Source organism: Tachysurus vachellii, chromosome 23, assembly GCF_030014155.1.
Source record: "Tachysurus vachellii isolate PV-2020 chromosome 23, HZAU_Pvac_v1, whole genome shotgun sequence".
Taxonomy (NCBI): Eukaryota; Metazoa; Chordata; class Actinopteri; order Siluriformes; family Bagridae; genus Tachysurus; species Tachysurus vachellii.
The window spans coordinates 8,235,760-8,263,701 of NC_083482.1; the positions used below are offsets into that span (position 1 = coordinate 8,235,760).

The 27,942-nt window shown below is 38.5% G+C and overlaps 2 protein-coding genes across 4 annotated transcripts; both read left to right on the plus strand.

Annotated features, from left to right (window-relative positions):
* On the plus strand, positions 1 to 8,190 carry prc1b (protein regulator of cytokinesis 1b). 3 transcript variants are annotated; one of them, XM_060859175.1, is made up of 15 exons: positions 1 to 112; positions 453 to 585; positions 2,525 to 2,647; positions 2,946 to 3,179; positions 3,267 to 3,437; positions 3,525 to 3,674; positions 3,767 to 3,914; positions 3,992 to 4,128; positions 4,257 to 4,352; positions 4,461 to 4,607; positions 5,446 to 5,556; positions 5,727 to 5,840; positions 5,940 to 6,113; positions 6,959 to 6,990; positions 7,524 to 8,189. In XM_060859175.1, exons 1-15 carry the CDS (start codon positions 102 to 104, stop codon positions 7,570 to 7,572), a joined length of 1,830 nt encoding a protein of 609 aa, XP_060715158.1. In that variant the 5' UTR covers positions 1 to 101; the 3' UTR covers positions 7,573 to 8,189. The 3 variants fall into 3 exon arrangements, with proteins under 3 accessions (XP_060715158.1, XP_060715160.1, XP_060715159.1); XM_060859177.1 differs by lacking the exon at positions 5,727 to 5,840 and having other exon boundaries at positions 7,524 to 8,190; XM_060859176.1 differs by lacking the exon at positions 6,959 to 6,990 and having other exon boundaries at positions 7,524 to 8,185.
* On the plus strand, positions 7,669 to 27,942 carry ttc17 (tetratricopeptide repeat domain 17). Its single transcript, XM_060858829.1, has 26 exons — positions 7,669 to 7,706; positions 8,867 to 9,116; positions 9,656 to 9,745; positions 11,004 to 11,173; positions 11,274 to 11,385; positions 11,779 to 11,910; positions 12,278 to 12,387; positions 13,072 to 13,219; positions 13,320 to 13,459; positions 14,128 to 14,288; positions 14,470 to 14,582; positions 15,309 to 15,455; positions 15,617 to 15,732; positions 16,112 to 16,265; positions 16,853 to 16,924; positions 17,150 to 17,374; positions 19,428 to 19,614; positions 20,809 to 20,934; positions 21,077 to 21,330; positions 21,538 to 21,694; positions 21,786 to 21,906; positions 23,789 to 23,948; positions 24,061 to 24,144; positions 24,707 to 24,826; positions 26,134 to 26,277; positions 26,365 to 27,942. The coding sequence occupies exons 1-26, from the start codon at positions 7,669 to 7,671 to the stop codon at positions 26,494 to 26,496; spliced, it is 3,663 nt and encodes a 1,220-aa protein (XP_060714812.1). The 3' UTR covers positions 26,497 to 27,942.

Here is a 27,942-nt window from a genome sequence, read left to right on the forward strand (position 1 = left end):
TTTGAATCAACAGAAACGGCTGCGTGAGACTCAAGCTGAGATCCTACACGTCTTCCACCCACTAAACAAACCATCAAAACTTGCACTGTTGGCGCCATACGATGAGGAAGAGGTCAGTAATGGTCATATATTCGAGTTAATTTAACGATAAGACTTATTTATTTAACTACGAATGGCTAACGGTTAGCTTATGACAGGTTAATTGATGTGTAATAATAATATGCTAGCTAATATGCTAACTAATATGCTAACTAATATGCTAATATGTCAAATCAATGACCAGACTTAATAGCACCAATCACTGTGAATCTCTTGAAACATTTTTAAGCAAGATTTAATCATGATTAGCGTGTTAAATCATTTGCATTGTCTATGCTGTCTCTCTAAAACTCTATAAACCTGTCATTCCCTTCTGCCTTGTTCACATGTCCATGTTTTTATTATGTATTTAGTGAGGTGCTTGCTGCTGAGGCAGTGTCATGTCTAAATAAAGCTCTGTGCCACCTAAAGGACATCTGGGAGGAGATTGGCATCCCTGAGGAACAGAGACTTGAGAGAACAAATGTGGTCAAAACTCACATCAAAGTGAGTATGACGTGGATATTGCACATGTACAGCATTTAGCAGACGCCCTTATATCCGGAGTGACTTATATTATCTACGTTTTTTATACAACTGAGCAATTGAGGGTTAAGGGTCTTGCTCAGGGGCCCAACAGTGTCAGTTTGGTGGACCTGAGATCGAACTCTCAACCTTCCGATTAGCCACTAGGCTACCACACGCCCCAGGATATGTTCCTTAAATCAAATATAAAGTAATTAATCTGTGAATTAATATGGCATTACATTGTAACTAGATTTGTAAAGTTCGTCGCGACAAACTTTGATGTTGGCTTTGACAGTGCAAGTATTCGCAAAGGCCGGTGCTTTTTGGAGGCGAGTGGACATTAGGGTCAGTGTTACTTTTGGAGGCAAGTGGACAGAAAGATAGGGTGCCAAAACATTTGGAGGCAAGTGGAGACGAGCATGTGACATCATCCGAATACTCCTGAGGAAGTTCCCCTCATTGGGCTGTGTTTTAATATGTCACATGTCCATGTTGTGCAAATTTTTTATTTTCACGTGACATCACGTGACGTCATCAGAATACACGTGAGGAAGTTCCCCTCATTGTTCTGAGAGTTTTGATATGCCACATGTCCATGTTGTAAAAAGTTTTTTGATTTTGCATATTTTGGGGGCGGGGCTGCGGGACAACCAAAAGGCCAGTCGGTACACCAATTTAAAAGTTTGTTCAGAGTATCACCCTAAAGGAGCCGAGTTTGGTGTAGATAGTTCGAAAGCTTGCCGAGTTATAAACCTCCAAGGTTTATAATGGGAGTCTATGGGAAAAAAGGCCACTTTGAGACCCGGTACCGGAAGTACCGGTACTCGGATCACTTAGAAAAGTAATAGCAACAAACTTCAGACCAGCGTCTACAACATATCCAGATTTGTTGGTGCATGTGGCTCGAAAGCCCTAGGCCACATTAAATTTTATAAATTCTTGTCTAAGCTTAAATAGGAAAACAGAATGTTGGCTTCTATAAAGCCAACATAATAAATATATACTATAGATTTAACAGTAATTTACCTGCAACCTAGGCTGCCAATAAAGTACTGTAAAAATGTTCGGTACATGTGGTAGGTTGCAGGATACAAGTGAACTCAATGACCCAATCAAGGCAGATTTCTGGTGCTGGGATTTGAACAAACAACAAATCTGTGACATGAAACCTTATCCAATGAGCCACTTCAAATCAGCTCAACTAGCTTGCACTGATTCTTTGCAGTCATTTAGTGGAGTTAATTTGGCTGTTAATGCGAGTTAATTGCAGTGTTGTGGTGTAGTTGTGGTGGCTCAGTGGTTAAAGGTTTAAGACAAACATTTTAAACCATACACACATTCTAGCGTCTAACCATGACCAGACTGTCGCAAATCCCTTAATTTCTCAGCTCAATTGTTTTCTACATAAGCCAATTTAGTATGTGGTTATCTCAGTGGTTAAGGTGTTCGACTACTGATTGGAAGGTCATTGGTTTGAGTCACAGGTCCACCAAGTTGCCACTGCAGGGCCCCTGAGCAAGGCCCTTAACCCTCAATTGCTTAGGTGTATAAACTGAAATAAAAATGTAAGTCACTCTGGATAAGAGTGTCTGCCAAATGCTGTAAATGTAAATGTGTATGTATACCAGGTTATGTGTCATTTTACAGAGCATTTAGATATAACAGTATTTCAGTGTAATTATATTTTACAGTTTAATGTAGAGTTTACAGTACTTTACTGGCAACCAATGTTTATAACCAATAAAAGTTTTTTTAAATTTATTTTTATTTATTTTATAATTTTTACATTGTACATATACCTATTAAGTAAGTGGTGTTTCAACCGTAACGCTCTGGACTACTGATTAGAAGTTTGTGAGTTCAAGTTGCTTTGGATGAAAGTATCTACCCAATGAATAAATGTTAATGTAACTATTAGGGTCTTCTGGACATGATGATTGCTGAAGAGGAGAGTCTGAGAAAGCGTTTAATGACCAGTATCGAGACTTGTCGCAAAGAGCTGGATAAAGTGTGCTTGGAACTGCAGCTTCCTCTGTATCGGGTAAGTGAATAGATTGCGTGTTGACCCTAACCAGTTAAACTTGCTTGTCAACAGTCAGGCTCATTAATATCACCGAGCCTCAAAAGCTGTAGAAAGGTAGACACTCATTGATTAACACAGTTGCTTTCTCATGTGCAAATATCTTACATGCATTTTCATTAATACTAAGGCAAGAGTTAGTGCTTGGTACAGAGTGATTTTGTCCTAATGAAATTTATAACCCAGGTGCCTGGGCTACTGATTTGTCCATGCCTACTGATAATCTTTATTGTAACATTGTCTGTTTACCTGTTTTTAGGAGGAGAGGGGAAACACAATGCTCCAACAGGAGAAAGATATACGAATCTTTCTTGAGGTTATGTTGAAACAGAAAGGACAGAGAATGCAAACACTTAAAACTCTCATAGAGCAGGATCAGGACCTCTGTGACATTCTCTGCCTGGAGCCGTTCTCAATCTCTGCAAGTGCAGTTCCTTCCCTGGAGCAACTGGAAAACTTCCAACAGCATATTGCACAACTGACAGCAGAAAAGGTGGAAGATTTCAATCATCTGTCCCTAATGTAGTAACATCTTAAAGTTATATATTTTTAAGTACCTTTAACTGTCTTTTTTTTTTAGGAGCAAAGACACAGCAAGTTTGTTGAGCTAAAGTCAAAGATAATACTTTGTATGGACAATCTGGATCAACTGCCTGAGACTAGTTTTGAAAAGGATATTGTCTGTGAGGATGAAGAGGCTTTTTGTCTCTCCCAAGACAACCTTGAGTCCCTTAAGGTCCTCCTCCACCAGGTAAGAGTGGCATAGTTTTCCCAAAGTTGTTAAGTTTTTCATAGAAGTGCTACACAATACAAAAGCTCACACATTCAACCGTTTCAGCTTGAGAGCAGGAAAGCTGAGAACGAGCGCATCTGTATGTCATATCGAGAAAAGATCCAGGAGCTATGGGACAGGTTGCACATCTCACAGGAGGATCGAGATGCTATTGCTGAGCACATGACCACATCTAAGAAGAGAAACATGGAAGCAGTATGTAGATCCTAACACCTAACAGCTTGGAAAATGTGGTTGATACTTTCATATTTTTTGCTTATTCAAATTTTCCTTCTGTTTGTTCTCAGTTGCAAGCTGAAGTCAATCGTCTCGAGGAACTGAAGCTCAGAAATATTCAGGATCTTACGAAGGCTGTTCGAGAAGAACTTGCGTTTTTCTGGGATAAGTGCTTCTACAGCCCTGATCAGCGACAGGCTTTTCTACCCTACTATGATGGTAAATCTCTGAAATTCTGTTTTATACACTGCAAATGCTTTTGGTGTGTACCAAGTCAAATAATTTGTTCTTTTCAGATCATTTTAGTGAAGAACTTCTGAACTTGCACGAATCTGAGGTTCAGCACCTGAAACAGCATTTTGAAGATCATAAAGAACTTTTTGAAGGTGTTCACAAATGGGAGGAGAGTTGGACACTTTTCTTGGAGCTTGAAGTAAGTTGGACAAACCAGAGATAGAAAGCTGACGATAATCATTAATATCAGTATTAGTAGTTGTATCAGGAATAGTTTGGGCTGATTATTGCTGTTATCGTTTCATTTTACTCATTTAATAATTCCAGAAAAAAGCCACAGATCCATCCAGATTTACCAACAGAGGAGGAAACCTTTTAAAAGAGGAGAAACAAAGATCAGATCTTCTCAAAGGCCTCCCAAAGGTAATTAATGCTGTTTACCTCCTAGCATTTTTGATTACCGTTTGGTCAAGAAGATTAAAATAACGCCTGAACAGACAAAGCTTCTGCAACTCAATATGTCTCATTTAGCTGGAAAAGAAGCTGAAAGCCCAGATCGAGGAGTGGGAGCAAGAACAAGGTAGAGAGTTTCTGGTCCAGGGTCAGAAGTTCATGCAGTTTGTTTCTGAGCAGTGGGATCTCCATCGTCTGGAGAAGGAGCGGGAAAAACAGGAACGGGTATGCTTTTCTTAAGAGAAAATGTTAAGAGTAACTAAATTCATTTTAATTTCATTTCATATTTCATATTATTTCATATTTCATATTATCATATTCATAAGCAGACATACAGTATAATGAAGGTGGAAGCCATATCATTTATATTTTTTATAGCATGTATTAAATTTGGTTGAAAGGATAGTGTTTGTGTTTGCAGTCATTGGTATAGATGATATTGAAAAATCCCATTTCGGACACCTTTTAAAGGTATACACCTGTATACACCTATAATTTTAATCATCTGACAAGCTGTACCGATTCAATTACATCAATTTTTTCCTGTGTCAAAATTGAAATATCTTTTGAACGTAACTCATAGGAATAATTTGCCAGCTCTGAGTACAGTCCATGGTTTCTAAATTGAATGAAAATAATTTAGCACAACAGTGAAATACACTGGTTAATATAGAAAAGTATAATATCTGTATGTAAGCAAGAACCTGTGATGAATTTGGGTACTCTACTTGCCTGAGTATGTGCATGTCAAACCAGGACATTCTGACGGCGTGAGAAAAAAGCACATATACTTTAATTTATGGCTCAAAGGAAGATGCTGGAGACTGATCCAGCTAATGTCTCTGGTTAGAAAGACTTGTCCACTGGACAAAATAATGGACCAGTGTTCAGTAATAGACTGCTGTCTGTGGTGCTTTCTGGTCGGTTTCCAAAGCAGTATGAACATTTGTTACATTTTAAGTTACAAAGCGAATCATTTTGTTCCCATCCCACTACCTCATGAGAACTCTTGTCATGTTGCTATTCAAATTCTTCAAATTCATACGTCTCCTATCTTTGTTAGCAATTAAAAAAGAGCAAACAGACAGAGGAGGACATGCTGTACGGTACAGCTGTACGGTCTCCGGCTAAACGAAGGTTTTTGGGCAGTATGACCCCTTGCAAGACTCGGAAGGTAAAAATATTAAAAGAATTTCACTTGGATTTCAGGCTGTATCATGCATATATATTTAATGCTTTATATGTACATGCATATAAGTTGTAATGCTTTAGCTACTCACTGCATCATAACTAAACTTTGAGTGAACGCATGTATTATACTAACTCTCTTTACGTTTTCTTCAGCTAAACGCTACCTCCAGCACCGCCACTGGCACCTCTAACAGCACTATGCGCTCTGTATTTTGTGGAACTGTCTGCCACTCACCTGTGTCCCGCCCTCCAATATCAGCCAGTAAGGTTAGTGCAGGGCTGATTTGTTTTTGCCTTGGGTGCAAATTAAGTATTGTCTTTTATGCAGATAAGTGAAAGATGTTTTTATCTTTATCTCAAAAACAGGGTAATTCTTTGAAGACCCCTATTCGAGGGAAACCTCCTCATGGACTGGCAGAGCGTAACAAGGAGAACGTCTGTCATCTTACCTACACTACAGGCGGTGTGTTGAAGACTCCAGCTAGCCCACAACGTAACTTCAGCATCAACTCTGTTGCCAGCACATATTCTGAGTTTGCGGTAATTTGATCTTCATTTTGTAATTCCTGTTCATCCCAAGAAACACACAGTTTACTCAAAGAGCAGAAGGGGTTCAAAAAGCAATGGAAGATTGAGCTAGTTAGATACATAATAGATCAATGATTCATGGTCTCATGTGCTGGATATATTTCTGGTGTAGAATACTTAATAAAGTACTGTATTTTTTTGACAATACTTTGCTAAGCAGTTTAATAGTCTGCTTTGAGAAAAAACACAACAGCAAATCAGAAAACCAACAGCATAATCAGAAACATGTCGTTATCTCTAGACTGAAAGGGCGTGTCCTTACTGAACAGTGTAACACCGATAAGTGTATAGACACAGTTATATTTACTGCGTTTTGCACCCTAAACATGCTCTTTACATTGCATTAATATGCAACTTTACATTGTATTAGCATTAGTCAGTAAACAGAAAAAAACTTATAAAGTGCTTTGTTTTCATAGTCGTGTGCTGTGTCCAATCAGCAACAAGTATGGAACCAACCCTTCTTATTCTGATGTTTGTTTTTTCTATGTTTGTCATTTAAGAAACTATAATTACTATAACTATAAACTATAATTACACTAAATATTTTGCCCTTTTCAATGCATTAAAGACACAGTAGGTATTTCAGCTCTAATGGTGCTTGGAAAGAAAATTCCTCAGAGAAGAAACTGACAAAATTGGCCTTGACATAAACGACTATTTACTAAGGAATGATCAAAAAAAAAAAAAAGGTCATCAACATGAATTATGAAAATATATGACCATTTGTTTTGGCTTAAAATCTATTTGTTGGATTGTTCTTCATCCCTGGTTAATTCTGACATTTGTTTTAAAAGGGAATAGTCAACGTCGAATGCAGTCAATCAAGGTTTGTTTAAATATTAACACTTATTATAAGTGCATGTTTACATTAACACACTTGCTGCAGCTCAGCGACTTGTTCTCCTGTGAGCTGAACTCTGTGAATTTGTTAGGAGACTTTATGACTAATTATTGTGTAAATCATAAAGAAAATCAATACTAGAATGGATCACCTCTTAGTTTAATAAATATAGTGCGTTTGAAACGTTTTATTTTATTTTCATGGACTTTGGTAGGCTTCTACTACTTTTTGAACCCTTGTCTACTCATGTAGCTAAGCTGCTGCTCGCACCCTCTTTCACCCAGTGTGACCTCTAACAAATTTTTTGAGATGTTTAGACCGTGTGTATCTCAAACCTTCTTTTCACCTTGTAAAATCTTTGACCTATTTTTAAATTTAATCTGCTGGCTGTTACTTAGATGCCATCAAATATCCCTGCAACTATCATTATTATTATTATTATTGTTATTATTATTATTGTTATTATTATTATTATTATTGCCGTTGTACTAACAGACCTGTTGATCTTTCTTCCACAGAGAGACCTCTCCAAAGCCTCAAAGTCAAAGTTCACGCCAGAAGTCTTGAACTCAACCATCACACACCTATGATCACTCACACACACTCACATACACACACACAGAAGGAATACTGTAAAATACTCTAAAACTGTCACAGCTGGCGATGGAAACACTGCATGACCTGCTCACAAAAGCTTTAATGTTAACCTTTTCAATGTCTGAACTTTTTTATATGTAAATGAGGGTTATGTATATTTAATATTTCTTAAAGAATCTGTATCTTTATTGTTAATATGATTAATACTAATGTTAATGAAAAAAATAACATAGTTATTATATGTTAATATTAAAACAAATCAGCTCAGTCTGTAACATTTTTAAATGTAAGTTACGGTAGAATGGTGATTGGGTGTATGATTGATTCTAGGCTGTAGCCAGCAGTATTAGCAAATGTATCTTAAAGTCTATGCCTATCATGAATGTTTTGCACAATATATCGTTACAGGTTTTTTTTTTTTGTCCATTGTACTTTTATGCTATGGTTCACTACATTAAAATATTTTTCAGCACATTACTCACTCTGCATCAACGTACGCAATAAACAATATGCTACATTAAATATATTACCTTTCATCTAATTAAACTAAATACTGCATTATACTAGATGTTCTAGGTAAATTTTTCAACCAGAAAGTATTCAATTATTAAATAAATAATATATATATATATTTATTCATTCATTCATTCATTTTCTACCACTTATCCGAACTACCTCGGGTCACGGGGAGCCTGTGCCTATCTCAGGCGTCATTGGGCCTCAAGGCAGTACACACCCTGGACGGAGTGCCAACCCATCGCAGGGCACACACACACACACTCTCATTCACTCACGCACTCACACACTATGGACAATTTTCCAGAGATGCCAATCAACCTACCATGCATGTCTTTGGACCGGGGGAGGAAACCGGAGTACCCGGAGGAAACCCCCGAGGCACGAGGAGAACATGCAAACTCCACACACACAAGGTGGAGGCGGGAATCGAACCCCCAACCCTGGAGGTGTGAGGTGAACGTACTAACCACTAAGCCACCGTGCCCCCCTTATATATATTTAATTAAACATAAATATAATTTATTTTATATATGTATATTAAATAAATAATACATATTTACGTTTAATTAAATGAATTCTTTTCGTATTGTGATACTTTATTAAAACGTGTTTTCGAACTTTTATTTTGAAATAAAAGATTATACTTTTATATTGATAATAAAAGTATTCACACGACCGGAAGACGGTCGTGTAAATTATTGGGATTTTTTTGTTTGTTTGTTTCTACCCGTATTCCCACTGGTAGTATTACTTTTAGTGCAGGAGGCAGGGCTTGTCGGAATACGGGTGGAGAAGAATTACGCCGAAAGCTAGTCAGAAAAATGGCGGAAGTCCAGCGACGTAGCTTAGGGAAAGACGCTGTCTGTTTTAGTGTATTATGGAACGCGTCTGTCCGAGCAAAGATGTTTATTATGATTATTTGCATTCTTTTAGTCGAACCTGGACGAGCTACGACTCACTGGGTCGTGACAGAGGACGGAAAAATCCAACAACAGGTCCGAAGTGTTTGTGTTTTGGTTATTTAGCTAACGTTAGCTTCATGTTCCTTATCTAACTTAGCTGAGGTGGCGAGTTTGGTTGCTAGGTAATGTGCTAGGAGGTCCAGTGTTACTTTAGCCTGAAGCTAATTCTTACAGACAGCTTATGTGACTTTATGTTATTATGTTAAAACAGCTGTTAGCTTCTGGCTGACAGCTGCACTGCATTAAGAAGTGAGTCTTGGTTTGGTTTCCCAGAGGTCAAGTAATGTAAGGCGTTTTCAGTACTCAGTACTCAATACTCAGTACATTGGAACCTTTAATCTTATTTCCATTCTACATTTCTGATGTATAGATTTGTGTTCTATTTCTTCCTGACTTTTCTGTTTTCTCTGACACCTCTCTTCATGTCCCTGACCAGTTCATGTTCAGTTAATGGTTCATAACCTGGTGACATTGTGATTGTGATATGTTTCAGCTTGTAAAATGACCTGGTATTTAAATTATCTACACATTTCCAGCTTCTCTGACAGTGATTCGTGCTCATTTGTTTGCAGGTGGATTCTCCGCTTAACTTGAAACACCCACATCATCTCGTCCTTTTCATGCAACAGGAGACTCGGGTCAACTACCTCAAAAAGTTAGAGGTGATGTTCAGACTTTAATATCTGCCGGTTAAACCATGACTTTAGTTTTGTGCGATTCTATATAGCTAAAGTGTCATTTTCAGATAATGGACATTTGACATTTCCTTCTATAATCCAAACCTACGTGTTGAAGTTCATTCAAATCGATATACTCTCAAAATAAAAAGTCTCTTTTTTTCCCTGGCTTTTTACAGACACTGATTCATCTGCCTTTTTCATTGGGGTCTTCTTGTCAAATATGATTACGGACATTAGGAAAGTAATTATTGAAATTATGAGTAAAAAACGTAAAAATACATATCAACAAACTAACGGGGTGTGTGTGTTTTTATTTTATTGCCGCAAGCCGCAATTAGACGTTCCAGCGATGAGGGTGTGTATAAAATACACCATTGTATATGTGCATCATATTGTACAAGATGAAGAAGAAACAGGGGGGGCACGGTGGCTTAGTGGTTAGCACGTTCGCCTCACACCTCCAGGGTTGGGGGTCCGATTCCCGCCTCCGCCTTGTGTGTGTGGAGTTTGCATTTTCTCCCCATGCCTCGGGGGTTTCCTCCAGGTACTCCGGTTTCCTCCCCCGGTCCAAAGACATGCATGGTAGGTTGATTGGCATCTCTGGAAAATTGTCCATAGTGTGTGATTGCGTGAGTGAATGAGAGTGTGTGTATGCCCTGCGATGGGTTGGCACTCCGTCCAGGGTGTATCCTGCCTTGATGCCCGATGACGCCTGAGATAGGCACAGGTAGTTCGGATAAGCGGTAGAAAATGAATGAATGAATGAATGAATGAATGAATGAATGAAGAAGAAACAGCGTGTGGTCTTTGCCACAGATCTTGTGCTCTCTACGGTCTTCACTCTCACTGCTAGTCACGCTAGTCACATTTGCATTTAGCTTTATCCAAATAAAACAGCAAAAACTTTTGTTGCCATCTCTCACTGAAAGTTATAGTTCTCTGTTTGCTTTATGTGAATGTAGCATAAAGTGCCATAACATTATTCATTGTCAAATTGTACACTTAATTTTTATTATTCTCAAGCTGTCTATGTAGAACTCGGACAGCTAAAAGTAGGAGAATCAACTAATCTCTTTTGATGACTTTGTTGTGCTTAATTCATTTTCAATCCAAATGTCACATGGAACCTTATAATTCTGAGGTCACTGAATGTCATTTCCTCCTGATTAAAAACACTCTCCAACATCCCACAATTTAATGCTGACTTGCGGTTTCTTTTGTTCTTCTCTGCCCTTTATAGAAGCAGCTAGTTGCTCAAAAAATTCATATTGAAGAAAATGAAGACCGCGACACTGGATTAGAACAACGTCACTATAAAGAAGATGCCGACTGCGTCACGGCTAAAGTTCCTCTCGGGGATCTGGACCTCTATGACGGCACCTTTATATCGCTGGAGAGCAAAGGCATAAAGTAAAGCAGCTCTAAGGTGTATTCTTGCTGTCTGGTGGTTTGTTTGTGATCCTGTTATGTAATATATCTTTCTTTGGCTTAATGTGTTTGTGCATTACAGTCCTGAAGACTATATGGATTTCACTTCACCTTTACCTTCAGACCTGGAAAAGCCTGATTGTACAGAAATTCTTGAGCTTCCCTACAGTATTCATGCATACCAGCATTTAAGGGTAATGCTTTATTCATTAGTGTGTTGCATAAAGGAAACCTAAAAAGTATTCAATATGTTTCTACTGAAGTGTTTGTGGACGCTGTATTTTCATTAATCCAGTGAAAGTTTGCTGGTGCCTGAACTCGCATGTGGGATTAAAGCTCTGCTGCATTGGTTTCTTCAAGTAAAGATGATTCGAGAATTCATTTCATCAGGTGCCCCAATGAGCGTGTAGTCGAGTGGCATTCTGATAGGAAACCGTTAAACAAAATCAACGAGCACAGAAATTCATTATAAAATAAATTTAGGATGATATTGAAGCACACAAAATAGTTACAACTGTTAATATGTAAGTTGTTTTGGGTAGAGTTGTTTTCTGTTTTATTTTTTCATTGCTTGTTTTGGTTTTCAGGGTGTGCAGGAGAAAGTAAACCTCACATCACCTTTGCTGTCAAAGGATGACCCGATCTTCAATACTTTATCCCATAAACTGGGTCATCGCATGGATGAGGTTGGCCATAGAATACAACAGGGTCTTCTGAGGGTGAGCATGTGACAGTGTACAGAATAATAATAACAGACATGTTTTATTTTCTGATTTGTATGTTTATGTATGTATGTGTGTGTATATGTATGTATGTGTGTGTGTGTATATGTATATATATATATATATATATGTATATATATATATATATATATATATATATATATATATATATATATATATAGATATATATATATATGTATATATATATATATATATATATATATATATATATATATATATATATATATATATATATATATATATATATATAGATAGATATATATAGATATGTGTGTATGTGTATATATATATGTATGTATGTATATATATATGTATGTATATATAATTTCTTTTTTTTGTTTAGAATTCCTCCTCCTGGGTGCTTTACAATCTGGCCTCCTTCTACTGGCGTATGAAGAATGAGCCAAGGAGAGCTGTGGATTGTGTCATTCGTGCTCTTCACTTCTCTCCCAGGTACAAGCATACCCCAAATCACTGTATGATTACAGCAGTCTTTTAAGATTATTGCACCGGTTTTCTTCATAAAACAGCATGATCAAGGCTTGTGCAGGACATGACAATAGGTATACAGGTATCAATGTACTACCTAAAGAAATGACACACTAATGAGTTTGGAGCTGGAGGAAAGAGTACAAAATCAATGTCAATTCTTCAGCATGTGTATTATGTAATAAGGATACAGGAGACTGCAGTTCATCAGCTATTTCCATCAGTTCCACATCCCTTTTTAAGCCTACCATGATAGACCTTTAATGAGACATTTTCTCTGCTGCCACAATTTAACAGTCCACTTTACTTTTAAAGCCCACATTTAGGTTACACATTTCACTACTCAGCAAGCTCAAGAATTCAATTCAATTCAAGTTTCAATTCAAGTTTATTTGTATAGCGCTTTTTACAATGGACATTGTCACAAAGCAGCTTTACAGAACATAAACATAAAACAAAAGATAAACAATAAAACAAAAGATAAACAATCTCATAAAAGAATTCATATTCAACTGAACTATTACAGTTTAAACCAGGCCGTGAACTGCTCATTGTTTTTGCCCTTCAGTGACACACTGATGTGCTCATGTCCTTCAGCATTTGACTTAAATTTGCATGTGTGTGCATACTGTACTTTTCTTTTAATAGGCAGCACAAGGATGTAGCCCTCGTCAACTTGGCAAATATTCTGCATCGAGCTCACTTCTCAGCAGATGCCGCCATCTTGGCTCACGCTGCCCTGGACCACACTACTGATATATTTACCAGCCACTACACACTTGGCAACATCTACGCTGTGAGTGCCAAATACCTCAGGAAGAGTAACTCTTTAAGGGTGGCCACATGTAACAGCTTTGATTGGCTGCTTTCTGAACATGCTTGTCTTTTTCTGTCAGATGTTGGGGGAGTACAATCACTCAGTGCTCTGCTATGAGCAGGCTCTGCAGGCTCAGCCAGGCTTTGAGCAGGCTCTGAGGAGGAAACACGCTGTCCTCTGTCAGCAGAAGCTCGAGCAGCGGCTCGAGGCTCAGCACCGGTGAGAGAAAGAGGGGGGAAAAGTTATGCTCTATGACAGGGGTTCTATAAAGAGCTGTTCCAGTCAGACTTTCCATAGACATAGAGTTTATGGGCAGGTGATGTTAGAATTAGTGGTGGCGTTATTTAATCACCATGATGACCATTTAAGCAACTTTAATTATTTACACAACCAGCATATTGGATGAGTAAACAAATGTTTTGAGGATAAAATGATCACCAAAAAGCAATAAATTGATTGTGAGCCACAATGCTGATGCCAATAATTTTTTTTTACCAGACATATTTAATCTCTCATGTTCCTGACAATTTTTGCTGCATGTAGATGCTGAATTGGATTGTTACTATGTTCTTAATGCCAAACGAATGCTTAAAACCATAATCCTTGGGGAACATGTGTTATTAGTATACGTCAATATCGGCTTACATAACAGTTTGGCTATAAAACTGTTGGAAATGTTGATCAGATTTTTTTTGTCTCTGACTAGAAATGCGGATCAAATTTTTTTTGTCTCTAACACCAGAAAAAGTGTTTCCGGAAAGCTACGTTTGAAATCACATAACAATCAGAAAAGATGAGGTCACACTTTATGAATGCCAAGGGGAAATTAGTGTTGCACTCTGTGTTGTGTGTAGGAGCTAGTGTGAGTGCTATGTTTTATTTTGCAGATCTCTTCAGCGTACTCTGAATGAATTAAAAGAGTACCAGAAGCAACACGATCATTACCTGCGGCAGCAGAGCACGCTAGACAAGCACAAGTTGATCCAGGAGGAACAGATTCTACGCAACATCATCCATGAAACACAGATGGCCAAAGAGGCACAGCTTGGTGAGACAGACTACCAGTGTGCCATTGGCGTGGTTCAGATACGCACCCACTCAAGTATTTGGATGAGTAATGTTATGCAGTGACCTTAATAAACAATAGGTATTTTGGTGATGTAGGCGTGTCAGATGTATACTGATTGTCACACAGCAACAATAACAAATGATTTTTTTTTTTGGATCAGGTAACCACCAGATGTGTCGTCTAGGTCAGCAGCAGTACAGCCTGTTCTGTCCATTTGACTTACCTGTCCGTTATCATCGAGGAGATCTGTTTGAGAACGTGCACTATATCCAGGTTAGACTGAGCAGACCTGTTTATGACTAGCTTCAAATTAGTCACAGCAGTGCTCAAATATGTGCCGCAGCTTTGAGTTGAACTTATTTATAAAGCAATTTTAAATGCAGTTCATGATCGTGACAGCTCGGAATGTTCAGTCGAGGCACCAAAATCTATTTTCAGTAATAAATTCTTATTACTTCTTCACACACATGTATATGAATTAAGGTTTTTTACAGAAATTTTTATCTATAACTAGTCTGTCTAATCGGTCTGACATACTAAGACCTTATAAATGTGGTAGCTTAGTGGTTAGGATGTTGGACTACTGATCGGAAGGTCCTGAGTTTGAATCCCAGGTCCTCCAAGCTGCAACTGCTGGGCCCTTGAGCAAGGCCCTTAACCCTCAATTGCTCAGTTGTATAAAAATGTCAGCTCTAGATATGGGCATCTAAATGTCATGTAAAAATATAAAGCAATATAAACAAATATATACTTATCGGCTGTTTTAATAGGAAGACGCGTATTCCTGCTGATTTATCAATGAACCAATCATTTGGCAGCAGCGCAGTACAGATAATGATGGGGTGTGATCTCAGTCAGTTTGACTGTGTGGCATGGTTGTTGGTTCCAGTTTGACTAGTCTAGCTTTTTATACAACAGGAACCAAACCTGTAAAAACCTTTTAAATATGAGATGTATTTTAGTGACAGTCGTCTGTGTTTATTGTGTGTACATGTGCAGTTCGGCGAGGAGGTGTCCGTAGCCGGCACCGTAGCTCTGGTGTCTGAGCTGAGTGTGAACGAGAGTCAGAGCCCACAGCCTTACTCCACTGTGTCTGGAGGAGACGTACCAGCAGCACACTGGGACAAGGAATCATCCTCTAGTGCTGTAAGATTTTGTCTCCTGCTCTCTGTATACAAACATCTGAATGCACATTTATCTTGTTTATGCTCTGTGTTTTTGTGGAGTGTGTTCACTGGTATTGGGATATGTGTCCCAGGTATTCTGTATTAGAACTCAAAAACCTGACGTTTTTCCATGTTAAATAGGAAACCCATAGCATGCTGTGGCCGAGAAGTTCAGACTGTGCTCAGCGTTTTCCCACCATTCCCTCTGCTAACCTGCTGCCCACCTTCTTTCTTCCCCCAGAGAGTCATGGCCTCAGGTGTGACAGATAAATGCACTCTCACTCAATAATACATAAACCTGTAGGCGAACATTTCACACACTTTCACAGCTTTTTATTTACTGCATTTACTTTTATTCCCTCAAGGCGCCTGTAGAATGTCTTAGTGATATTTGCATTAGTCCTCCAAAGACAGCAAAATAAAATACACACAGTTTTCCCGACGTGTATACGTAGCACATAACCACGTCTGCTGCAGGACAGATCTCACTTTCGTTCTGTAAACCTTGTGTAGTGCTGTGTGCCTTGACTTGCAAGATATTTAAATATTAGGATTTGTATTTTTATTATTGAGCATCTTACATTCTGAAACATGAACCAACTCATTCTCAAGCTTTCTGTGTCTTGCTTTGTTCAGGGGAAAGAGTAGCCTGTATGTGAACGGGAGTCCCTCTGTCTCTCTCGAGACCCCAGACTGCAGTATGAAAGCTCAACCCTTGCCCGATGACCCTCTGACCTCTGTAGCCTGGACCTTGCAGGGGAAACATCTGCCAGATCCGCACGCTACTCAGGTTTGATTGTTCATTCTTCTTTATTTACACACAAGCGTACAAAACACTGACCCACAGCCTACTGATTTTATCACTACTGAGCAGTTCGAAAATATCAATAAGTTAAAATAAAAAAAAAAAACATGTCACTAAACATAATGATTGAATTGGGAGTAGAGGTTTTGGTAGACAACTGTCTACCTGCGCCACAGGATTTGTTTAAGGAATTAATTGGAGCCAGTTGTTTGGATATGCTGTTTTATCATTTTGTACTTCATTTGCAAATGAAATGATCATTGCGTTGAAATTTAAGCTTTTGCATTGAACATGAGCCTTTCAAGTCATAGTAAAAAAAATTTCAGGTATTTTGGGAAAGGATATTTATTAGGATGGAAGTAAAAAAAAAACCTTGTTAAAGATTGTAAGAAATGGAATTATCCAGCTCCAAATGTAAAATGAATAATTCTTTATGTCCTCAGTCCTACTGTTATATTTACATATCCCACAACACAAAAAGGAGCCCCGTACAAGTGAGGTTTCACAGGTGAATTAAGTGTTAAAGTAAAACCCATGATTTTGCGTGCATGTGTGTGTTTGTTGCTATGCAGGTATTGTTGAAGCGTAGTGAAGGGTGGACTATGGAACAAACGGGTGCAATGATAGCAAGTACTCTGGAGAAGGTAAAGACAAACGACTGCTTGTAGTGATGATAAACTGTCTTGTCATGTCCTCTTTTTTGTTCCACATTAGCAGGTGCTTGGGACAAATACTGATTGGACAGCAAATTACTTCTCTAGAAAAGAAACAGTTCCAGAAATATCTAGGCTAACTATTTTAAGACGAGCTGAATCAGGACGAATGCAGGAATCTGTACTATAGTAGATTTTTGCTCTCTGTGCTTGTAGATGAGTGTACCACGGTGGCTGGTTCAGAATGAGGCGGGGCTCTTTTGGAGAGCTCAGGGAAATGGTACGCGAGCTCTGCAGTGTCTGTGCCAGGCCCTGCATTCAGCTCCACCTCAGCACAAAAATGTGCCCCTAGTCAACACAGCCAACCTGCTGCTCCACTACGGCCTCCACCATGTAGCCCAGGAGCTCCTGCAGCAGGCCATGGAGATCAACGCCTCAGAGGTACACAAGATGAATCCCCCTTGTTTCCATAGGATAGCACTAAAATAAGTGACCTGCAGTCACAGCAACTTTCATGTAGTTATTTACACACAAACACATGCTTTATAGTGCTTAGTAAGTGAGGGACAAATATGTAACATTTTACCTAACACTAGTTTCAATATTCTGACATTTTCTAGCATAAAATTTGTTCTGAAAATGACATTTTCTTGAGTGGCATAGCAAAAATATAATATTTTTGTAAGTCATATAGGTATATTATTATTTTTTGCCTCCAGTTAATACTTTTACAAGTGATAAAATGCCATTTAAAGATTTGCTTCCAATTCATCCATTGAAAGAAATGACTTTTTCTATATTTAAAACCCAATCTACTTATGGTAATACAATATAACTGTCAAATTTCATTTACAGTGATTAATGGGTTCTCAAATGATTATCAGCGTTACCAGCATTTTTCTTATTTTGGTAAATAACTGTATATTGTTGTCACAAAACAAAATGATCACAGTATTATTTTTTAAGTAAATTGCAATAATATATACTACAGTATAATACAATTATTACTAAATTTCTGTAATAATATGATTGTGACTGTATATACTGTATACAGTGTCGCTTGAAAGTTTGTGAACCTTTTAGAAATGTCTATATTTCTGAATAAATATGACCCAAAACGATATCAGATTTGCACACAAGTCCCAAAAGCAGACAAAGTGAACACAATCAAACAGATCAGTCAAATATATTATACTTTATCATATCTTTTTTTATTCAGGAAAATGTTCCAATATTATATATCTGTGAGAGGCAAAAGTATGTGAACCTCTAGGATTAGTATTTACTTTCAAGGTCAAATTAGATGTAATGGATTTCAGACAATGAGATGACAATCAGGTCTCCGAGAGTGCCATATTTTATTTAAAGAATAAATTCAAGAAAGTCTGATGTTCATGCTGCGTGTTAGTGGAAGTGGATCATGGCAAAGAAAAAAAAAAAGATTCTGTACACATGGATTAAATTTAAGACTATTGCTACTCTCACCAGAAGCGGCCAACCAACAAAGATCACTCCAAAAGCAAGACATGTACTAGACTGTTGGGTCAGAAAGGAATACAGGGTAACTTATAAGCAACTAAAGGCCCCCTTTACTTTGGCTAATGTTCATGAGTGTGTGAAAGGCAGAGTAGCAAGGAGAAAGCCGCTACTCTCCAAAAAGGACATTGCTGCCCATGAAGTTTGCTAAAGATCATGTGGACAAGCCAGAGGACTATTGTGAAAATAATTTTTGGAGGACTGAGGCCAAAATAACACTTTGTTTTAAAATGAGAAGTATTCTTTTTGGTGAAAAGAAAATACTGAATTCCACCATAAGATCTTTATACCTTCTGTGGAACATGGTGGTGGTAGTATCATGCTTTGGGCTAGTGTTGCTGCATCTGGGCCAGGACAGCTTGCCATCATCAATGGAACATTCATTCATTCATTCATTCATTTTCTACCGCTTATCCGAACTACCTCGGGTCACGGGGAGCCTGTGCCTATCTCAGGCGTCATCGGGCATCAAGGCAGGATACACCCTGGACGGAGTGCCAACCCATCGCAGGGCACACACACACTCTCATTCACTCACGCAATCACACACTACGGACAATTTTCTAGAGATGCCAATCAACCTACCATGCATGTCTTTGGACCGGGGGAGGAAACTGGAGTACCCGGAGGAAACCCCCGAGGCACGGGAGAACATGCAAACTCCACACACACAAGGCGGAGGCGGGAATCGAACCCCCAACCCTGGAGGTGTGAGGCGAACGTGCTAACCACTAAGCTAAACTATTCTAAAGGAGAATTGCAGGATGTCTGTTGCAGTTATTGATGCACCAGGGCTCACAACAGATACTGAAATCAAAGGTTCACATACTTCTGCAAGTCACAGATATGTAATCCTGGAACATATTTCTCAATAATTAAATGAAGAAACTGAATTCTGAAACTGAAACTGAAGTCATTGTATATTTTACTGACTTTCCTAATCGCTCGTTTCATTAAGCCTCACACTCTGCTGAGCATGGTGAGTGTTCAGCTCTCTCGAGGGAACCTGACTGGTGCATTGACCCTGTTCCGACACACCCTGTCTCTGAGTGGCAGCTGTAGCCAGTGTCATGCTAGCCTGCCTCTGCTGCGCTGCCTGCAGTTCTACCCTTTCCTCTACAAGCTCCAGCACCAGACCTGTCAGCGTGAGTTCTGTTGCCACTAATGGCTGCTAATTACATTGCTGAAAAATAGGCAATAAATGAATAAATGCCAATACATGTTCATTAGATCGTTCAGTCAGAGAAAAACTTTAAATATACACTTAAACTTTCAATATTGTTTCTACGCTTCTGTTAGTAGCGTATTAGCTTTTATAAATCTTGCCTTGCTCAAAGGTGAAGTTTATATTAACCTGAGTTTACCCCAGACTGCTACCATATTGCACCATCCACTTTTCCCTGTCTTGCAGTCTCTTTGCTCTAATCCCTTGTGTTTCAGCCTCGGATGTGTTGTGGGTCGAGGTCTTTTAATAGCTCAGTGACTGTAATCTCTCATCTGTTTTTAGCTCTCTCTCCACTGCATTTTCTATTCTGGGTTTGCCTTCTCTTCCACCTCCCACTCCTTTTTTTTTCTTCTTTTTTTTTTCTTTTTTTTTCTTTTTCTTTCCTTTGCATCCCCTGTAGTTCAGCACTCCTTTCCCCTGACGCTGTTCCCCATCAAGCCAAAGGGCTTTGAAGTGGAGCAATCTTGCACTCAATAATTCAACAGGCTGAAAATAGCTTAAACTTTTATTTAGAGACTGTTCTATTCTGCAGAGAAAAACGAATTCATTGTCCTCTCCAAATTTGAGGGAGACACATGCAGTGCTATTGATTTAGGTATTAATAAACTGCTGTAGACTTGAGTGGATTTGTGTTTTTAATCTCAAGCTTCACCTCTCCCTGTGTGACGTTTTGCTCTTGAGGACAATTTTAACATTAAAGGAGGTATATTTTGATAAGTATTTGCAAACTTTCCTCTGATTGGCATATAGAGGAATCAAGTGCGGCTAATTAGACATAGTGTGGTAGTGAATTATACATGCGAAAAAAGAACTTAAAGAATAGTATTGTTCCTGCTTAAAATAATAACCTTTATTGCTTCCATAAAGATAAACTCACCATAGCAGGTGAGAACCATTTTCATTTTCAACATTTTCAATCCTCAAACTGTTCTCATTTATATTTGGGCATTCAAAATATCAATTTACTAAAGGAAAGAGAAGAAATCCTGAAAACATTGCTTAAAAAGAATTCATTGTCATATTTTTTAAGCAGTTGTCTCAGTGTATTATGGACATGTAGTAACTAAGCAGTAATGAAGTTAGTGTAAGAATATACAGTGTGTTTGGTGTGCAGATGGTTCAGGTTGTGAGAGATTAGAGGACATTGAGGTGGAGGATTGGGAAGCTGAGGAAAGGCAAGAAAAGGGAACCACCGATGCCATGCCTGGATCTGCATTAAAGGACTCACTCCTGTTTGAGAGTATGTATTTAGTTTGTCTCATATTTAGTGTCTCATATTTGAGCCGTTATTGAGCATCACAAAATCACTTAATTTCTCTTTCTCTCATTTTTGTCCCCTTCTCTCTCTCTCTCTCTCTCTCTCTCTCTCCCCAACTCTGTAGAGGTGGTGGTGGACAGTAATGGCTCAGGAGAGGTGGGCCAGCAGGAGCAAGGGGAAGATAAAAAAGGTTTGGAAGGAGAAGAGCAGTGGCACTTGCATGAGGAGCTGATGGGAGCATTTGAGGGAGCACTGGATGTGAGTGGGAAGCGCGGGGACCTACGAGGGATCCGTGTTTTAAAAAACGACAAGGTGATGGGGGCCAATAGCGACAGTGCCTGCTTTGGCAACTGTGAGGATGATGATGGAGCAGAATGGGTAAGCTCTTGACTGTCAGAAAACAATATCTCTGTAGTTGTTAGGCTCTTGTGGTTCCAAAAGAAATTAGTTTATCTTTGTTATTTTTATATATTTATAGTAGTTGCTTTTTTTTTTTCTTCTTCTGAAAATGAATGTCCTATGTCTACTAAACACTGTACAAAATCTATTCACTGTAAACTTTTATTTATTGTTCTGGATTTCCAGATCACATTCCAGGTAAAGCGAATGAGAAAGCCCAAGTCCGAGGCCGATGTTTCTGAGAGTTGGGCAGGTGAAGAGGATTCCTCTCAGAGCGACTCCTCAGCCGCAAACTCCATCCTGGAGATCAGCGGCCCCACCATTCCATCCCCTGGACCATCAGGTTCTTGCCTTATGAACCGACTGCTTTCTTTCACGTGCAGTATTATATACAGAACACAGAACTTTTTTAATGACAGCTGTGTGTTTTGCAGAACGGTGGAAGGACTACAGCAGTCTGGGTTGGCCAGGACCAGAGGAGTGTCAGCGCACGCGACGTGTAGACCTCACTACTGTGGCAAGCACATGGCTGGCTGTGTCTGCCAAAAATATTGAGTATGCTTATTTATTGAATTTAATGAACACATTCATATCTTTTAGGGTGGGTTGTTTTTTTTGTTTTTTTTAATACAGAAAATGGTCTATAGGTTTTGCTTAATCACATGTTACAACAAATAATATACTGTCTGGACTAATCACTGACGACAGGTATACACATACAGTACAGGATTTATGTAGTAGACTCAGAATCTGTTCCAGTGGTGACACAGCTTACTTTCTATAATATACAGATTTGGCAAAACTTAGCGGTAAGTGATTATATATTATATCGTCGCTGTCGGGCGGAATCCTCGTATCTCCAAAACCATTATTTTTCAGGAAATTAAAAAAACGGCGTATTTTTTTGAGTTATTAAACATTGTATCGTTAAAGTTGTTATTATATCTTATATTGCTATCATATACTGTTGTGTACCAACATTAACACAACGTTTTCCCAAAGTCACGTTTTATCGCAGGTACAAGCTTTATGACTTGGGAGCAGGGAGATACGAGATTATGCTGTCATTGATAAGAACGGTACGGACACAGACGTCGCTGCTGCCAGCAATGTTCAATAAAGTCTGCGGTCACGTTGAGCCTTTTGACAAGAGACAAGGCTTCAATAGTTAACCAAAGCTAATGACTGTAGTTACATTCATCTTCCTAAACTCTATTTTAAAAGTTTAAGAGCTATAAGTGATGCAATACAAAACACGATAAGCTGATTAGGCTGTCTAATAGGTGGAAATTAGTCTAATCTGCTCGCAAACTTACCTTCGTGGCTCACGGGTTTCTTTCTGCACAGAAGCATTACAGCTATCGATTTTTAACAAAACAGACCTACTCATGTATCTACCCTAACTATTTTCACTTGTTAGTGTCCAAAAAACAGTGTTTTACATGCACAGTGCCAAGAGAGGCATTGTCTATAAGTAGGCTGACTTAAAGTCAGTAAAATAATAATAAAAACAATAATTTAATAGTGGTATCCAAAACATTCAATTTAATTCAAATATTATATTATAAAAAAACATTTTAAAACGTCAATGAACATGTATAATAAGCAGTAATAAATAGATATTTAAAATACATCAATAACACAGATAAACATCGATAAAATCATAGTTAAAGGGATAGTTCACCCAAAAAATAAAATTAATAAAGTTCAAATTATCTTTTCACTACGTTATACGGCATGTTTACGTATAATAACGAGGCAAAAAGCCAGCCAGCTTGCTTAAAGTGATGAGCATGACGGTTGAACATAACGGTTTGCCTTGACATTGTAAGATACAATCCTATCTTATCTGCAGTGCACAGGGTTTAGTCTGCGTTGCAGTGGATTGTCTTGCGCTAAATTCCTGTCCTCAGACGAGCACCAGAACTAGCGGGGGTCAAGTTTTTTTTTCTTTGAGCCCCACTAAAATCACTTTAGATATCACTTTAAGACGTGTTGATTCGTTGTGACTCTTAATCTTGAGGAGAAATATGCCAAGCAGATCTCCCGCGGAGTGAAGAAGAGGTGGAGTTACGAGATTTCTTGAAGTTTGAAGTGAAGTGTCCAATGGAGTTAAGAGATTTGCGTTCAAGCTATTTTCAAGACTTTAGATTGGTTAATAACGTAAAAATAACAGACCCACGTGGGGACTGACCAATAGCATCGATATGTGAAAAAATATGAAATTGACCAAATTTGGACCTACGAGGTTTCCGCCCGACAGCGACGATATGTTATTAACACCCATAAAGATGGTCAGAACTATCAGATTAACAGGCTCCTAAAATGTGTTTATAAAAAGGGCATGTGTTCCTCCGATGTCAGAACTCCAGTAATGTACGTATGTCCTTTGCTTATAATCTTTGTCTTCTTTATTTGCTCCATGTTCTCTGTGTAGCATCACAGAACATATAGACTTTGCCACTCCACTGCAGGAGCCTGCTGCAGAACCGGTGTGCAATGCTAATCTGCCTGCCAGCATGCACACGCTAGACCATCTGGGGGGAGTGGCAAACCGTGGCAGCATCCACTATACTGGAGAGAGTCAGCTCAAAGAGGTGTGTGTGTGTGTGTGTGTGTGTGTATATGAAAGGAATTCGGGTTACTGCATGCGGTCTCTTACTAGCAGTCTGTCACTCAATCAGCTACCTTACTGTGTGTCTCACTCAGGTGCTTCAAAATTTGGGAAAGGATAAGTTTTTGCCGCAGCCCTTTGAGCAAGTGGGAACCCGCTTGGCCAAAGTCTTGGAAAAGGTATAGTCGGGGATGGTTGGTCTTAGAATTGGAATTTCCCAGTACATAAGCTACATCATGTGTTTATTTTGGCTTAATTCATTTTTAATGTAAAGCACTGTAGCAATATTTTAGCTTAAAAATTAAACTTATCACAAATGTATTAATATACTCGTATAATAATTATATATTGTAGCTAAGACCTATTTAGCAGAGATGGACAGATAATAATAAATTTATTACCTAGACCACAAGGCAGGTGGAAGTGCACTACTTTTAATAAACCTTGTTTGATTTGCAAATTTTAGTAGCAAGAGATTTAGTTTGGTGTTTAGGAAGGATAAAAATGACATGGCATCTGGTCCACAAACAAATATTATTCTGCTCGTCTTGGGCATTTGGACTAGATACTGATTTGTACACCACTGATTCTGAAGCTTCCTTCTTTATTTTCCACAAAAGGTAGTACACTGTTTTAAAGTACATGGTTATCTTTGATAAAAGCTTGTATATGGCTATATGTTTGATGTAATTATCTTGTGTATACTTATTTTTGTATGCTGTCTTTGGCCTCATCCATTAGAACCAGACCTCATGGGTTCTGTCCAGTATGTCTGCTCTGTACTGGAGAGTGAAGGGTCAGGGGAGGAAGGCCATCGACTGTCTGCGTCAGGCTCTAAACTCTGCACCTCACCACATGAAGGTACCAACGGACTAATTACAATTAAAAATTAAGTTATAAACAGTGTTTCTCTTGTGACTATCCGGTGTCTCCTCAGCCTCTGCTCCAACTTTTGATCAGTTTTATGGCTAAAGAACTAATTTATTAAGAACTGAATAATTGTTAGGTCAAAGAACTCCAAGAACTCGTGTTTATATGGCAAGATTCCATTTGTCATAACCAGTGTTGGGCAGTAACGCGTTATCAGTGTTGGGCAATAACGTGTTACTAGTAACGTGTTACTGTAACGCAGTTACTTATTTTGACAGTAACTAATACTCTAACGCGTTACTATTTAAATAAAGTAACACCGTTACCATATGGTGCGTTTGTCCGTTACTTTTTTAAATTAGTTAATTTAAGGCTGAAGTGTGGCCTACAGACAAACCTGTTTACAGCAGCGACGCATTGTAGGATTGGTGGATGCCAAACACTGTAAACATGAAGCATCTACGCACTGTGGGCGTGTTTCCGTTTATTCAAGTATGTGCGGCAGTAATGGCGAGTCAATGCGAGAGCAAGACGAGTTTCTCAAGGTGGAAAATGCTCATTATTTCTTTAAAAAAGTAACTAAAAAGTTACTTTTAACATTAATGCATTACTTTATGGTGTAAGTAATCAACAAAGTAATTGAGTTACTTTTTGAATGAAGTAACTAGTAACTCATTCATTCATTCATTCATCTTCTACCGCTTATCCGAACTACCTCGGGTCACGGGGAGCCTGTGCCTATCTCAGGCGTCATCGGGCATCAAGGCAGGATACACCCTGGACGGAGTGCCAACCCATCGCAGGGCACACACACACACACACACACAATCACACACTACGGACAATTTTCCAGAGATGCCAATCAACCTACCATGCATGTCTTTGGACCGGGGGAGGAAACCGGAGTACCCGGAGGAAACCCCCGAGGCACGGGGAGAACATGCAAACTCCACACACACAAGGCGGAGGCGGGAATCGAACCCCGACCCTGGAGGTGTGAGGCGAACGTGCTAACCACTAAGCCACCGTGCCCCCTTAACTAACTAGTAACTGTAACTAGTTAATATTTCTTAGTAACTAGCACAACACTGATCATAACTGAATTATTTTTTATTTATCTTAACCTATGGGTGTTTGGTTGCATTAATTGCTGTACACATCATAAAACATGCAATTAGATATTTTCATATAAATCATATATACATGATCATTTTCATATAAGTCACTGTGCAAGTACTAAATGTCCTCGATTTGAAATCCTTTTAAATAAAAACCTGATGTTGTCTTTCTTCCTGCAGGATGTTCCGCTAATCAGCCTGGCTAACATTTTCCAGAACGCCCGTCTGTGGGAGGACGCACTCACCGTGGCTCGCATGGCTGTAGAGATCGCTCCTCATTTCGTCGTAAACCATTTTACCCTCGCTAATGTATACATAGCAATGGTGAGGTCTTGCACTTGACCGTCATTGAAAGAAAAGCTGCCTTTCTTCTTCATCTTCCTCACCCTTCTGCTCTGCTCTGTTCCACAGGAAGAGTTTGAAAAAGCAATGCACTGGTATGAATCCACTCTAAAGCTCCAGCCAGAGTTTGGACCTGCCAAAGACCGTCTTCGTACCATTCAATGCTACCTTCTGACTAAGAGGGACAGGCGAGCTCCATAAAGACACACACACACACACACACACACACACACACACACAAAAACAGTGGCACATACTGTATATGCACACACATACATATAGCTCTATTTAAATAGAGAAGTGGGTAAGGCTTTATCTTTATCAGTGTTTATTTTTGCCACATATCATCAGCGGTTCAGTTAAACAGAGCGGTTTGGGAAAAGAATCTTGTTTTCCAATGTTACAGAAAAGGTTGTTGTAATTAATAGATCAGTATAACTTTTTTTATTTATTTATTTTATGGTGTCAGTTTGTTTTTTTTTTTTTGTTTTTTTTTTTCTCTTCTTTCTTCAAAATTTGAAAGTCAGCCAGATGTTTGCTTGACACAATTCCACTCCCGAGCACAGCATGGACAAATTCAGGTACTATTATGATGGTTCGAGAAATATTCAGATTTGTATGCCATGAAGAAACCACTTCTGATGTATTAACTACAGCCGGAAGCGTTGTGTGATTCACAAAATTTTCTATTATGTATAAAAAGTATATTATGCACAGTAAATATATCGGTCCCGGAAGAGAAATAAGGTCAATAAATGCCCTATTTGATTGACAATCCACAACGTAATGATGAACATATACGTCATAGAACATAGTGTTTTTAAGGTTAGTTTTATATCGTCAGAATACAAGGAAGATTAAATCAGACACTAAACCATTAGTGTGTTGTACTTGAATCAGCCATTAAAGTCATGTTTAGTGTTATATTATATTTTCCATTGCTTCACTGAATAAGGTAATAATGATGGATCTTAACCAACCTGATAATTTCAGATTTTTTTTAAAGTGTTTTAATTGTTCTGCTAACTGAGAAAATGTTGTCTCTGGATGTAGATTTTGGTCTATATTCTTTTCATTGTGACTGTAGGTACACTATTATACACTACAACAATTTTAAGGAACATCAGTAATCTATAACAGATCCATTCCAAATACATCTCCATTTACAGTGCCAATCATTTTTAAGTACAATATAATGTTTTCATACACTGCTGTCTTAATGTTTAATTTTTATTATATTATGTCGGGACTTTTTTTTCTTGTTGTTTTTAGTCAAACTCATTCTTGGAATTCATGACGAATGTTTGCTCTAACTCTACACATGCACACAACACACAACACACACACACAAACACACACACACACATCTGTGTTTGTAAAATGTAATGCAGCCTTCCATGACTTCTCTCTGTTCAGCAAATAATGTTACTGGTCTTAATCCATTAATAAACGCACACTGTTGATGATGATGACTGATGATGATGATAACATTAATATTCTTCATCACAAGTGGTTTAGGTGAACCTGAAACAGGAACTTTAATTCAGAAAGACTGATGGAATATGTATTTTTTTAAACTGAATCCTGTGATGGAAGGTTTAAGATCATCCTCATGGGGATAAGTGAATAAAATTCTTTTAAGGACAA